The 15734-nt window shown below is 40.9% G+C and overlaps 3 protein-coding genes across 3 annotated transcripts; all 3 read right to left on the bottom strand.

Annotated features, from left to right (window-relative positions):
- Window positions 1–4155: 4155 nt before the first annotated feature.
- On the bottom strand, window positions 4156–5129 carry LOC116223182 (gamma-crystallin M1-like). The gene is made up of 3 exons (XM_031578995.1): window positions 5118–5129; window positions 4623–4874; window positions 4156–4434 (listed from the first exon to the last, which is right to left on the bottom strand). The coding sequence occupies exons 1-3, from the start codon at window positions 5127–5129 to the stop codon at window positions 4156–4158; spliced, it is 543 nt and encodes a 180-aa protein (XP_031434855.1).
- Window positions 5130–9142: 4013 nt separating this feature from the next.
- LOC116223181 (gamma-crystallin M3-like) lies at window positions 9143–10019 on the bottom strand. The gene is made up of 3 exons (XM_031578989.1): window positions 10008–10019; window positions 9522–9764; window positions 9143–9421 (listed from the first exon to the last, which is right to left on the bottom strand). Exons 1-3 carry the CDS (start codon window positions 10017–10019, stop codon window positions 9143–9145), a joined length of 534 nt encoding a protein of 177 aa, XP_031434849.1.
- A 4106-nt stretch (window positions 10020–14125) lies between these two features.
- On the bottom strand, window positions 14126–15009 carry LOC105898231 (gamma-crystallin M3-like). Its single transcript, XM_031578982.1, has 3 exons — window positions 14998–15009; window positions 14505–14756; window positions 14126–14404 (listed from the first exon to the last, which is right to left on the bottom strand). Exons 1-3 carry the CDS (start codon window positions 15007–15009, stop codon window positions 14126–14128), a joined length of 543 nt encoding a protein of 180 aa, XP_031434842.1.
- Window positions 15010–15734: the final 725 nt, after the last annotated feature.

Below are 15734 nucleotides of genomic sequence, written 5' to 3'. Positions count from 1 at the left end.
CTGGGAGGGGCGTGCTGTTGGTGGAGCGGACCTTGTAGAGGACTGCCATCCTTCAGTTGCCTGACAGCTGGTGAACTTCTAGCTGCCGGCCCGGCACTGACTGCTGCAGCGCTTCTTGTCGTTGACACTTCTCCAACGGCGCGCAGACTCACGGTCACTTTGCCTATGTGAAGCTGAGAGTCTTTTATGTTCACTGTAGCCCCCCACAGAGTCAATAGATCCAAGCTTATCTTGAATATTGGCCGGCCAGAACAAATGTTGGACAGTGCGGCCAGCGATGGAGACTGTCAGGGCTTTTCTTCCTTTCATTGACGCTTGTTCTCCGGTTACTGTCGCGATGCGTGTCTTTGTGGCTATCCAGCCCGGTGGTGTTGGCTGGTTGGTGTTGGGTAGAACACCCGGTCGGATGATTGAAATGGTGGACCCCGTGTCCACCAACGCCCGCACGGGCACACCATCAATGTCGCAGTCCACATACAGTCCATGTGCTTGGCCAATACGTCCCAGTCTCTGTTGATCAGGGGAGGGGAATATGGTGATAGACGAGGGTGGCGATCCTCCCATTGGACCACCCTCTATCAGTTTAACGCCGGCTGCTGAGGTGCGATCCGTGGTGCCGGCGCCAAGCATTGACGTGCCACATGCCCAGGTCGCCCGCATCGGTAGCAGCTGTCGTCTCGCCTCCTCTGTTGTCCGGGGCTTCGCCTGGGGCATCGCCGTTGCGTCGGTCGCCGCTGCCTGTCGTGTCTCCATCACTTCGTCCTCGTCGATCTCCCCGGTCGCGTCCGCCTGCCGTATCTGATGTCTTGAGACGCACAGGACATGGAGGACTGAAGCGGTTGGCCAGCTTCTCCCGTGCATCGTCAGTGAACACACGCTGTCCGAAACGGTGCTGCAACGCGTCTCTGATCGCCGGCCAGCTGGCGTGCTGGCCCGCCGATAAGTCCATCAGCGCTTGCAGCGCCTTTCCTTCCAAGGCGAGTGCGACTTGCACGCCGGTCTCTACGCTCGACTAGCCGTTGAAGTTGGCCGCCAGCTGCACCTGGACGAAGTAGGTCTCCAGCAGTCCCTCTCCGTGGTACTTCGGCAGCTTCATGGTCGATCGCCTGGGCGGGTTGTAGATGGGTCCGGCGTCCAGGGTGGGCATCGGGAGCTGTCGATCCTGCAGCTCCTCTAGCGTGAGCGATACATACTTTAGCATCTTCCCCTAAAAAAGCCTTATAAAGTGTGTTTTCAATCTGTGTTGTCATATTGGTAAAGTAAGAAACCATGTACCCACCAGATGGCAGAACCAGATTTGAAATCTGATGTTGTGACAATTCATTACAGGGCAATATATATAATCTGAGTAAAGACCAAATAATGCAAAGTGACTGTCTCAGTTTTCTCCTTGTAAAGTAGTTATTGCTATCTGTAGGCTATGACTAATGCCGATGTATTCATATTTATAAACACAGGGAAGAACGGTCACGACGAGACATTTCAATTCAGCATGATTCTGGAAAGTAGACTAGCCTATTGCCTATTTACAGCAGTTATGGGCATGACCATGTGTAACGGGGGCCTTTATTATTGTATTGTGTGAAGTGATCACGTGTGACAGATACACACGATTGTAGTGGCATTGTAACCTGAACGTAAACACGGGATTGTAGTGGAACGTAATTGCTTCCACGAGTGGTGTGACGTGTAAATTGAGTAGCCCAATTACCTTGTTCTCGTCTGTCTACGTGGTTCGTTGTCCGCTGATTACTGTTCTCTCCCTCACTTTAGCCCCACCAATCCGTGAGCCTGGGACATGATTGAACGCTGCTTAAAGCTAGAACGAGTAGCCTACAATCCGACGTGGTACAGGGAGCACCGGAATCGACCAGCGGCCTGGTAGCATACAAGCGGCTTCTTTCTCCTGTTGAGTATCTCGCTCTTCCGTGTATGCTGTTCTTCCCATGCCGACTTCGCTACATGTTACTACTTTTACCTGGGGAGTCCCTCCATCAGGCACGCAAATATTCCTGTGCTTCTTTGCCTGTTAATGGACTTGTGACCTCCGGAGGTATTGTACTGTGATTGTTTATGTGTTGGCCTAGCGAACTCCTCCAGTAACCTCATTGTTGCGTAGGGTGACCATATCCATAACACCAAAAAGGAGGACACTATGCGGTATTTCGTGAGGCTGTGAATAATTACATAGGACTCTGGCGTGCTCCCCTCTACAATACAACTTTGTGTGATTGATACATGATGTATGTGTAACAGAATAGGAAAACATATTCTTGAAGAGTCAAAAAGTGTTTTCACAGTATTTGTATTTATTCAATGCATTGTGGTGTTCAAAAACTGACCACTGAGATGAATCTGAATGTACAAATTAGATCACAGGTCACATAAATAATAAACAGACAAATTAATCTGAATACATGCATTTGACATCTAGATGAATCTGAATGAATGCATATGCAGACATGTATTTCACATCTAGACCAGACATCTCCAGTTTAGCCAGCAGCTGGTTTGTTATAGCCTCTGAAGTGTCGTTGCTGTCACTGTAAAAATCCAACAGGGCATGTTGTACACCTTCCTCAAAGTACAAATATCTCAGTACAATTGGGAAACACTTAGTCGTATCTTTGTTTGATGCGTCGGTTGCTACTGAAAAGGGCAAATTGTTTGCTTTGATGTAATCTGTCTGTACCTGTAGGCTACAGAGTAGGGCGCTTGGACATTCGCACACAAAGCCTGGGCTTTAGTTCGGCCACACATCATCCCCTTAGCTATGGGCGAATCACAAAATATCTCCCGGTCCACCTTCACGCCGCAGTCTACACCGCGGTACTTTACTTTACAGCATGGTAAACCTTACACAGCTCAGCAGCAGAGATTTTGTTATCCAACGGCAACGTACCTTATCGGGGGAAAAAATTAGCGAAGAGATACCTGTGGCACGTCTGTTACTTTTATGCTTCTCTGTTCCCGTATGTCTTTCAATGGCAGCTTTACCCTGACTGCTTATGTCGAAATCACAGCGACAGAGAGTGCAGAAGCCATGAAAGGAGTCTCGACTGCTTTTGTCCATTCTGGGTTGAACAACGTCTGACGTTTTGGCATGTTTTCTTCTGTGTTAACTTTCTGTCAATGTAGCCAGCAGCGTAGATATGACGTAGCCAGCACATGAAGCCTTGTTTACGTTTTTAACCAATGATATAGGGTTAGAACCTAACCTAAGCCTATCAGATATTTATTTGACACCGCTTTTAGCCATTCATTTGTTAGACTGAGTTCCAGCAAAATATTCTAGAGCACCGCTCTTTAGGCCCAGTGAAACTCCAAAAAGGAGGACAAATATGCGTCCGGCTTGATGCTGCGCCGGACGCCGGACAGGGCATTGAAAATCCGGACTGTCCGGCCTAAATCCAGACGTCTGGTCACCCTATTGTTGCGTGAGTTGATGTGGTTGCCAGATAGGCCATAGTATTCCCCACGTGTAATGAATCGTGCATGTAGTTGCCAGATTTTAGGATTTATGCTCTATTTTTGATACTAAGTGCCTATTTATTGATTTACTGCTGGCTGTTATTTATTACTCTATCCTGTACTTTGTTTATTTATTGGACGTTAGTGGACTGCCCACTGCTTCTTTCTGTGTGCTGTTATTACTGTGATATTAAACTGCATTATTGGATAATCTGTCTATGGTGTGTGTGTTGCCCAGCCACAAGCTTAAACTGACCTAGCGTGCCTGTATTAGTCATTTGTGAACACTGCCCTTCTGGGCTGGCGTAGTCGGCTACATTGTTGACCTATAAGGCCTTACACATGTATTTGGCTTTGGTTTAGTTTCGATGCTGTTGGGAGTATTTGGCATGATGGATGTTTATTCGTCTGAGGTGTGAGCTATGCTTCTGTGTAGCTATTCATATTGTTAGGTGTTGTATGGTCTTTAAATCTTCTTCAGGTGCCCTCTAAACAGTGGTTTAAGACTTCTACATTTTTAAATGTCAGTATCTCCATAGAAGGTATGAGAACTTACTGTGTCCTTAATGCCATAATACCATTCCTGTATTAAAAAGAATAATACAAACTAACACTGCTTTTCCAAGAGTTTAACATTTTTATTGACAATCAACTGTTTCTAAAGGGTTAGCAAACATGCCGTGCCTAATTACAGGAATCCATGATGCGCCTCATGCTCATGAATCTGGTGTTGCTGAATCCCTGGTCCCTGAAGCAACTGTGGTCTCCAGGCCTCATGTACATCATTCTGCCTCTGAAGTGGGGCTGCTCATACATGAGCCAGTGGCCATCCATAACATTGCAGGACTGGCAGTCAGACATACGGTAGCGATCCATGATGGAGTCACAGTCATCCATCAGCTCCATACTCTGACCACCGAAGTTCTCCCTCTCGTAGATCTTCATTCTGAACTGTCCTCTATGCTGTAAAAGTAATGAAACAATGTGAACATCAGGTTGCGGTCTCTTTATCTGTGCGTGTGTTTCCATACATAAGTAGCTAGCAGGTGTCCCACTGCTTACAGTTCAACACATTCACATATATGAAAATGATCACATCATGTAGTATTTTCCAACTTCAAATTTGAATAGAATGGATTTTGGCCACTTACATGAGGGATCATACGGCAGGACCTGATGTTGTCGAACATCATGCCCATGCTCTGCATGCGGTGCATGTCATTGTACTCGCCCCTCTTCATGAAGAACTGGTTGCCCATGAAGTTGGGACGCTCGTACACCATGAAGCAGCCGCTCTCCACCCTGCAGGATTGGCAGCGGTTGAAGTGGGAGGACATGTCAGAACTGTCGTTCATGCACTCATAGGAGCGACCCTGGAAGTTCTTGTCCTCGTAGAAGATGATCTGAAATAACATTCATTTCTCTACATTTAGATGTTTCTTTATTGCATTAATACATGTTGTAGGGAAAAGTATTTAATTCAGTTGGTTGAATTATAATGACTCATCGACGATGTATGAGTCGCATATTAATTCCCTGAAAATGTGTCACGTGTAAATGTAATGTTCATTAATACGAATATTCAGTATCAATATCTCTATATTTCAGTTTTTACTGAGAAGATAATATTCCAGAGCTGGACTTACCTTGCCCATCATGGTTGCGGTTGTGGTGTTTCTGTCTCAGGATTGCACAGCTTTGACACGCTTTCTAGTGCTTTTATTCTTGACCTCGTTGCCAAAGAAAATGTGCATCTATTGTTTAAAATCCTGACAGAGCAACATGGCATAACAGGCCTGGCCTGCTCTTCACAATTGAAAGTGGCCTTTAAAGGGTTATTATTTGCCATTGTGTGCATTTTACACAAATATGACTCTCCAAAGTTGTATTTATTGTGACATTGTAGATTAAGTTTAACATAACCAAAGAATGACAAAAAAATGAATGACATATTTTGATTTAGCTGAAATACTGTTTGCATTTTCAGCCCATATACATTGTTTTCTAAGCATTTGAATGTGGAGTATGTGTAATCTAATAAAATGTTGTTGGCGACATGCTTAATATACATTGGACAGTGTAATTTATTACAAGTTAGCTAAGTTAGGTTAAGTTTGCAAACTTCCAAGGCTTATAGGCGTGAGATTGACAAAAACTGATTAAACTTTTTGATGTGAGATGAATTTATTTGGATGCTAGCCTGATTTTTTTCATAACTTACATTGGCAGGGATGTTTATGATAAAACCAGCGAGTTGACAACTTTCCTTACACAGCCAAACATCAAGCTAATAGGTTATTACTGACCAGTCCAACAGAAAGATCAGCTCGACATCTCACTTGCATCGTTTTGTAACTTCTAGCTCTCATTCTCGACAGTCTATCATTCATTGTCACCTCAAACTCAAAAGGCAGTCTAATTTAGACTAGAGCCTGACCAATTAATCGGCGTGTTGATATACGCCAGAGCTAATTACAGATAAATTGGTATCTGTGTTTATAACGGCAAGAAACGATAATTAAAATAGAAACTGAGAGGTGAAGATTACTCCTTCACGTATATTATCAACCAGATAGTAAACAATCATTGAAACTATGTTAAAGGTGCAGTAAGCAAATCTAATCCAATTCATTTTTTTTTGGTCAAATTTAGGGAATGTCTCCTCACGGTGTACTAGCTGTGTGTGCTGAAAAAACAAACTAAGTGGTCCTGGGCAAATCCATCAATAGGTAGGCGTGGACCAGAAGTTACTCGTAAACTCTAGTAAGAGAATTGTGAAAGATCATGTTGGAAGGCTAAATGACAAAATGTATTCATGTTTTTTGTGACTGACCTAAACATTGTTTTATGTGGACTAGACCTTATTTTTCCAGTAATTACATAAATATTAGAACTCTCATAAATATTACAACCATTTAGAATTCTTATACTTAAAGGGAAACTTTTTCAACCTGGCCCGCTTTTTAGATCTTTTTGGGTCCAAAGTTTTACAAAGGACAATTAAGAATCGAAATCGGTCCAGTATTAAGTTAGAAAGCTATAACCGGTAACTACAAAATGGCTGTACAATGTAATCCCATGAAGCATGCAGTAAACTGTAAGTAAACCGCTTTTTACGCCACTGACAGGCTCATAATGCAATTATAAGTGTCTGACTACATGGGAAGGATCCCTACAGAGATAGACCTCTGTTTACCTCAATAAAAAAACTAAAATGGAGGAAATTACTTTCTATAGTTGCTTTCTACAGAAACTGAAACTTTTAAGGAACTTAAGGAAATTAGGCTACACATCACTACTAACCTCTTAAATAAGAGGTCATTAGAACCTCTTAAATAAATTCCCAAAAGAATGTAGCTTGATTTTAGGTATGTATATTAGGCCCATATATGTTAAATAATGTTTCTGAAACAGACTTCAGGAGACACAAAGGATGTAGTGGTGATGACAGTTCATTCAGAGAGCCAAGCCAAGGGAACAGGGTTATGAATGTCCAAAAGGGGAAAAGCACAGCAGATAATATTTAAACAACAGAGAAAGCAAACGATTATATGAGGCCGGAGCGCTTCACAGAAGTATAGAGTCGCTGAATGGAGGTTGGTTGATATGGAAATCAACAGGTCCGAAGCTGTAGTCTTCAGGTTTGTAGACTTAGTGATGCGAGGTCAGACAGGGAAGTCAGCGAAGTGAAGAGTATATGTAGTGTGGGTGACAGGTGCAGGTGATCGTGTAATCAGGAGATTGGAACGGTGAGAGGTGAGTGTGATTAGTATTCGGGTGAATGTGACTGAGGCAGGTGCAGGCAATCAGGGGATTGGGAAGGTGATTGAGGCATGTGAGTCAGGAGGGGGCGTGGCAGGAGCTGGGTTCAACGCTGATGTGACAGTCAAGGCCACGGCAATGATTACACTTTCAAGGTTTGAACTTAAAACAAATTGGCTTCTTTATAGTAACTCAAATAGTAAATGATCTGTTCAAGACACTGTAGAGGTCCAACTTCAACAATAAATAACTCAAGACAGTTTCAACTGAATTCTCTCAGATTTAGTTCAAGGACTTCAGCAGGCATCTGAAAAATCCAAATAATAAAAAATGATATATATCAAGTCAGATCAAGTCCATTAAAGTTTAGTCCTTCATTCTGTCATTCTCAGATACATAACAAATGAGAAGAAACAAAGGAGGGCCCAAAAAGAAAAAAGTACGCCTTTTCATATATATCCAGCCAAGCCAAAAAAAAAAAAGGATTGTTCTCAGCCAAAATTCCTCTTCTCTTGCAGTAAGGCCCAGAATTTTAAATATCATAAAAATCTACAATCTTCAAATAGGCAAGTAAGAGAGGTATATAGTCCCCTTTCTTGACACAACTTCAGTAAAAGTCCTGACAGCAACTTATAAAGAGAAGAACAAATAAAGCATACAATGTCACCATTATATATATACTGTATGTATGCGTGTGTGATCTAAGTCCTACTGTATCTGTGGTACTGCCACAAACTGTACTGGGCTGTTTGTATATACGTATGTACAACATATTTAATAATTTCAGAATGACAATGTAAGAGGTAATAGTAAATATTTTAATAATATGGACTGGAACCTAACAAGTAACAAGAGTGCCTGTAATCATAGCACGTATCAGAATTCCTTTTGTTATGATTCGCTCAGAAGACACAAATTAAACAACACAATCAGAAATGAATATGCCATTTAACCTGTCCCATAAAAGCTTTACTCTCTCCTAGCCTTCCTATGGGTACATGCAAAGAGCTTATCTGCTTGGTTACTCCCTTTGATGCTGCCCTTTTTAAACAGTAATGTAACGCCACAGCATCCTAGTGGAGCTCACAGCCTTTCAAATTAGGGCCAGAGGATTTGAGCTAAGTCTTTTATTGATTAGTGCCATGGCTTGTCTTTCTTCTATGTTCCTTCTCATAGAACAGTCAAGTAACTTATTTATCCACAAACCTGCTATCAAGCTCATTTCCTCTCCTGAAGCGTGGGCAATACATACTTTAACATCTTCCCCTAAAAAAGCCTTATAAAGTGTGTTTTCAAACTGTTTTGTCATATTGGTAAAGTAAGAAACCATGTACCCACCAGATGGCAGAACCAGATTTGAAATCTGATGTTGTGACAGATCATTACAAGGCAATATATAATTGACCAAATAATGCAAAGTGACTGTCTCAGTTTGTCCTTTTAAACTAGTTATTGCTATCTGTAGGCTATGACTAATGCCGATGTGTTCATATTTATGAACACAGGGAAGAACGGTCACGACGAGACATTTCAATTCAGCATGATTCAGGAAAATAGACTAGCCTATTGCCTATTTACAGCAGTTATGGGCATGACCATGTATTTGGCTTTGGTTTAGTTTCAATACTGTTGGGAGTATTTGGCATGATGGATATATATTCGTCTGTGTGAGCTATGCTTCTGTGTAGCTATTCACATTGTTAGGTGTTGTATGGTCTTTAAATCTTCTTCAATGGCCCTCTAAACAGTGGTTCATCTCCATAGAAGGTATGAGAACTTACTGTGTCCTTAATGCTAGAATTCCATTCCTGTATAAAAATGAATAATTAAAACTAACACTGCTTTTCCAAGAGATTAAACATTTTATTCACAATCCACTGTTTCTTAAGGGTTAGCAAACATGCCGTGCCTAATTACAGGAATCCATGATGCGCCTCATGCTCATGAATCTGGTGTTGCTGAATCCCTGGTCCCTGAAGCTTCTGTGCTCTCCAGGCCTCATGTACATCATTCTGCCTCTGAAGTGGGGCTGCTCATACATGAGCCAGTGGCCATCCATCACATTGCAGGACTGGCAGTCAGACATACGATGGCGATCCATGATGGAGTCACAGTCATCCATCAGCTCCATACTCTGACCACCGAAGTTCTCCTTCTCGTAGATCTTCATTCTGAACTGTCCTCTGTGCTGTATAGGAGATAGGTCAAACTTAGTAGTTGAAGTCCCTACTACAGTCAGCTATATATCATGTGGACAGAATAGACAAAATATTGATTAAAAAAATTACCATTGGGATCATGCGGCAGGATCTGATGCAGTCGCTCATGTTCATCATGCGCATGTAGTCGGGATACTCGCCCCTCTTCATGAAGTACTGGTTACCCATGAAGTTGGGACGGTCGTAGACCATGAAGCAGCCGCTCTCCACCCTGCAGGATTGACAGCGGTTGAAGTGGGAGGACATGTCAGCACAGTCGCTCATGCACTCATAGGAGCGACCCTGGAAGTTCTTGTCCTCGTAGAAGATGATCTGAAATAACATTCATTTGTCTACATTTAGATGTTTCTTTATTGCATTAATACATATTGTAGGTAAAAGTATATCATTGAGTTGATTGAATTATAATGACTCATCGACGATGTATGAGTCACATATTAATTCTCAAAAAATGTGTCACATGTATATGTAATGCTCATTATTATGAATATTCAGTCTCAATATCTCTATATTTCAGTTTTTACTGAGAAGATTATAATCCAGAGCTGGATTTACCTTGCCCATCATGGTTGCGGTTGTGGTGTTTCTGTCTCAGGATTGCACAGCTTTGACACTGACCTATTAGAGCTTTTATACATGACCTCGTTGCCGTAAAAAATGTGCATCTATTGTTTAAAATCCTGACAGAGCAACATGGCATAACAGGCCTGGCCTGCTCTTCACAATTCAAAGTGGCCTCTAAAGGGTTATTATTTTCCATTGTGTGCATTTTACACTGTACATTGTACACATTTGAATATGGAGTATGTGTAATGTAATAAAATGTTGTTGGCGACATGCTTAATATACATTGGACATTGTAATTCATCAGAAGTTAGTTAAGTTAGGTTAAGTTTGCAAACTTCAAAGGTTTATTGCCATGAGATTGACGAAAACTGATCAAACTTTTTGATGTGAGATGAGTGTATTTGGATGCTAGCCTGAGACAGCACAGGTCCATGACTGAGCATCTGGAAAAACTACAAATCTTTGTGAGACAGGGATGACACCGATAAGGTCACAGCCTACGTCTTTTTTTTTTTTTTTTTAAGAATTATTTTTGGCCTTTTTATGCCTTTATTTGGACAGGACAGTGAAGTGATGACAGGAAGCGAGGAAGAGAAAAGGTGGGGAGAGGACTGGGAAATGACATCAGGCCAGACTTGAGCCTGTGCCCCCGCGGGAAATGAAGCCCGTAAATGGGGGGACTTATTGGCTTGCGCCACCGTGCCCCCCACGTCTAATTGTTTAATAAATAACATTGGCAGGGATGTTTTTGATAAAACCAGCGTGTTGACAACTTTCCTAACACAGCCAAACATCAAGCTAATAGGTTATTTCTGACCAGTCCAACAGAGAGAAGATAAGCTCAAAATCTCACTTGCATCCTTTTGTAACTTTTAGCTCTCATCATCTACAGTCTATCATTCATTGTTGCTTCAAACTCAAAAGGCAGTCTAATTTAGACTAGAGCCTGACCAATTGGCTTGTTGATATCCGCCAGAGCTAATTACAGATAATTTGGTATCTGTGTTTATAACAGAAACGATAATTAAAAAAGAAACGATAATTAAAATAGAAACGGAGAGGTGGAGATTGCTCCCTCACGTACTATATATTACCACCCAGATAGTAAACAATAATTGAAACTATGTTAAAGGTGGAGTATGCAAATCTAATCCCAATACATTTTTTTTTTTCAAATTTTGTGAATGTCTCCTCACGGTCTACTAGCTGTGTGTGCTGAAAAAAACAAGTGGTCCTGTGCAAATCCATCAATAGGTAGGAGTGGACCAGAAGTTATTCATGAACTCTACTAAAAGAATTGTGAAAGACACAGAAAGGTCATGTTGAAAGGCTAAATGACAAAATTAATTGATGTTTTTTGTGACTGGCCTAAACATGGTTTTATGTGGACTAGACCTTATTTTTTTCTATACTAATACTACAACTCTCATAAATATTACAACCATTTAGAATTTTTATACTTAAAGGGAAATATTTTCAGCCTGGCCCGATTTTTAGATCTTTTTGGGTCCAAAGTTTTACAAAGGACAATTAAGAATTGTAATCGGTCCAGTATTTAGTTGGAAATCTATAACCGGTAACTACAAAATGGCTGTATAATGATTTCCCATGAAACAAGCAGTAAACTGTAAGTATACCGCTTTTTACGCCACTGACAGGCTCATAATGCAATTATAAGTGTCTGACTACATGGGAAGGATCCCTACAGAGATATAATTCTGTTTACCTCAATAACTGTAAAGAAACTAAAATTGAGAAAATTCATTTCTATAGTTGTTTTCTACAGGAACTGAAACTTTTAAGGAACTTAAGGAAAATAAGCTACACATCACTACTAACCTTTTACCTTTCCACTATATTATACATAAATGGATTCCCAAAAGGATGTAGCTTGATTTCAGGTATGTTTATTAGGCCCATATATGTTAAATAATGTTTCTGTAACGGACTTCAGGAGACACAAAGGACGTAGTGGTGATGACAGTTTATTTGGAGAGCCAAGCCAAGGGAACAGGGACATAACAAGGGCAAAACAAAGAAAAATTGTATTCTGAAGCAAAAAAAGATATAATGTCCAAAACGGGAAAAGCACAAAAGATAATATTTAAACTACGGAGAAAGCAAACGATCATGTGAAGCCCGAGCGCTGCACGGAGGTATGGAGTCGCTGAATGGAGGTTGGTTGATATGGAAATCAACAGGTCCGAAGCTGTAGTCTTCAGGTTTGTAGACTTAGTGATACGAGGTCCGACAGGGAAGTGAGCGAAGTGAGGAGTATATGTAGTGTGGGTGACAGGTACAGGTAATTGTGTAATCAGGAGATTGAGATTAGTATTCGGGTGAATGTGAATGTGACTGAGGCAGGAGCAGGCAATCAGGGGATTGGGAAGGTGATTGAGGCATGTGAGTCAGGAGGGGGCGTGGCAGGAGCTGGGTTCAGCGCTGATGTGACAGTCAAGGCCACGGCAATGATAACACTTTCAAGGTTTGAACTTAAAACAAATTGGCTTCTTTATAGTAACTCAAATAGTAAATGATCTGTTCAAGACACTGTAGAGGTCCAATTTCAACAATAAATAACTCAAGACAGTTTCAACTGAAGTCTCTCAGATTTAGTTCAAGGACTTCAGCAAGCATCTGAAAAATCCAAATAACAAAAAATTATATATATCAAGTCATAGATCAAGTCCCTTGAAGTTTAGTCCTTCATTCTGTCATTCTCAGATCCATAAAAAATTAGAAGAAACAAAAGGAGGGCCAAAAAGATAAAAGTACGCCTTTCCATATATATACAGCAAGGCCAAACAAAAAAAGGGATTGTTCTCACCCAAAATTCCTCTTCTCTTGCAGTAAGTCCCAGAAATCTAAATATCATAAAAATCCACAATCTTCAACTGTGCTGGGCTGTTTGTATATATGTACAAAATATTTAATAATTTCACAATGACAATGTATGAGGTAATAGTAAATATTTTCATAATATGGACTGGAACCTAAGAAGTGTGCTTGTCATCATAACACGTATCAGAATTCCCCTTGTTATGATTGGCTCAGACACAAAGACACAAATTAAACAACACAACCAGAAAGGAATATGCCATTTAACCTGTCCCATAAAAGCTTTACTCTATCCTAGCCTTCCTATGGGCACAGGCAAAGAGGTATTCTGCTTGGCTACTCCCTCTGATGTTGCCCTATTTAAACTGTAATGTAACGCCACAGCACCCTAGTGGAGCTCACAGCCTTTCAAATTAGGGCCAGAGGATTTGAGCTGAGTCTTTCATTGATTAGTGCCGTGATTTGCCTTTCTTCTATGTTCCAGTCATAGAACAGTCAAGTAATTTATTTATCCACAAAACTGCTATCAAGCTCATTTCCTCTCCTGAAGCGTGACTCGTGAGCAATACATACTTTAGCATCTTCCCCTAAAAAAGCCTTATAAAGTGTGTTTTCAAACTGTGCTGTCATATTGGTAAAGTAAGAAACCATGTACCCACCAGATGGCAGAACCAGATTTGAAATCTGATGTTGTGACAGATCATTACAAGGCAATATATAATCTGAGTAAAGACCAAATAATGCAGAGTGACTGTCTCAGTTTGTCCTTGTAAAGTAGTTATTGCTATCTGTAGGCTATGACTAATGGCGATTTATTCATATTTATAAACACAGGGAAGAACGATCACGACGAGACATTTCAATTCAGCATGATTCAGGAAAGTAGACTAGCCTATTGCCTATTTACAGCAGTTATGGGCATGACCATGTATTTGGCTTTGATTTAGTTTCAATACTGTTGGGTGTATATGGCATGATGGATATGTATTCGTCTGAGGTGTGAGCTATGCTTCTGTGTAGCTATTCATATTGTTAGGTGTTGTATGGTCTTTAAATCTTCTTCAGTTGCCCTCTAAACAGTGGTTTAAGGCTTGTACATTTTTAAATGTCAGTATCTACATAGAAGGTATGAGAACGTACTGTGTCCTTAATGCCACAATTCCATTCCTGTATAAAAATGAATAATTAAAACTAATACTGCTTTTCCAAGAGATTAAACATTTTATTGACAATCAACTGTTTCTAAAGGTTTAGCAAACATGCCGTGCCTAATAACAGGAATCCATGATGCGCCTCATGCTCATGAATCTGGTGTTGCTGAATCCCTGGTCCCTGAAGCTTCTGTGCTCTCCAGGCCTCATGTACATCATTCTGCCTCTGAAGTGGGGCTGCTCATACATGAGCCAGTGGCCATCCATCACATTGCAGGACTGGCAATCAGACATACGATGGCGATCCATGATGGAGTCACAGTCATCCATCAGCTCCATACTCTGACCACCGAAGTTCTCCTTCTCGTAGATCTTCATTCTGAACTGTCCTCTGTGCTGTATTGGAGATAGGTCAAACTTAGTAGTTGTAGTACCTACTACAGTCAGCTATATATCATGTGGACAGAATAGACTAAATATTGATAAAAAAAATTACCATTGGGATCATACGGCAGGACCTGATGTTGTCGAACATCATGCCCATGCTCTGCATACGCATGTAGTCGGGATACTCGCCCCTCTTCATGAAGTACTGGTTGCCCATGAAGTTGGGACGCTCGTACACCATGAAGCAGCCGCTCTCCACCCTGCAGGATTGACAGCGGCTGACGTGGGAGGACATGTCAGAACAGTCGCTCATGCACTCATAGGAGCGACCCTGGAAGTTCTTGTCCTCGTAGAAGATGATCTGAAATAACATTCATTTGTCTACATTTAGATGTTTCTTTATTGCATTAATACATGTTGTAGGTGAAAATATATCCTTGAGTTGGTTGAATTATAATGACTCATCGACGATGTATGAGTCACATTAATTCCCTGAAAATGTGTCACGTGTACATTTAATGTTCATTAATATGAATAGTCAGTATCAATATCTCTATATTTCAGTTTTTACTGAGAAGATAATATTCCAGAGCTGGACTTACCTTGCCCATCATGGTTGCGGTTGTGGTGTTTCGGTCTCAGGATTGCACAGCTTTGACACTGACCTTCTAGAGCTTTTATACTTGACCTCGTTGGCGTAAAAAATGTGCATCTATTGTTTAAAGTCCTGACAGAGCAACATGGCATAACAGGCCTGGCCTGCTCTTCACAATTCAGAGTGGCCTCTAAAGGGTTATTATTTGCCATTGTGTGCATTTTACACAAATATAACTGCATAGTTTATTTTATTGTGACATTGGAGATTACCAAGGAACCTAACCAAAGAATGACAAAAAAAATGAAGAACACATTTTTATTAAGCTGAAATACTGGTTGCCTTTTCAGCCCATATACATTGTTTTCTAAGCATTTGAATGTATGTGTAATCTAATAAAATGTTGTTGGCGACATGCTTAATATACATTGGACATTGTAATTTATTACAAGTTAGTTAAATTAGGTTAAGTTTGCAAATTCCAAGGTTTATTGGTGTGAGATTGACGAAAACTGATCAAACTTTTTGATGTGAGATGAATGTATTTGGATGCTAGCCTGAGACAGCACAGGTCCATGACTGAGCATTTGGAAAAACGACAAATCTCTGTGAGATAGGGATGACACCGATATGTTCACAGCCTATGTCTATATTTTTAATAGATAACCTTGGCAAGGATGTTTATGATAAGACCAGCAAGTCGACAACTATCCTAACACAGCCAAACATCAAGCTAATAGATTA

This window comes from Clupea harengus, chromosome 2, assembly GCF_900700415.2.
Source record: "Clupea harengus chromosome 2, Ch_v2.0.2, whole genome shotgun sequence".
Classification (NCBI taxonomy): Eukaryota; Metazoa; Chordata; class Actinopteri; order Clupeiformes; family Clupeidae; genus Clupea; species Clupea harengus.
The sequence above is the reverse complement of the archived record's forward strand: the minus strand, read 5'-3'. Positions and strand labels throughout refer to the sequence as shown.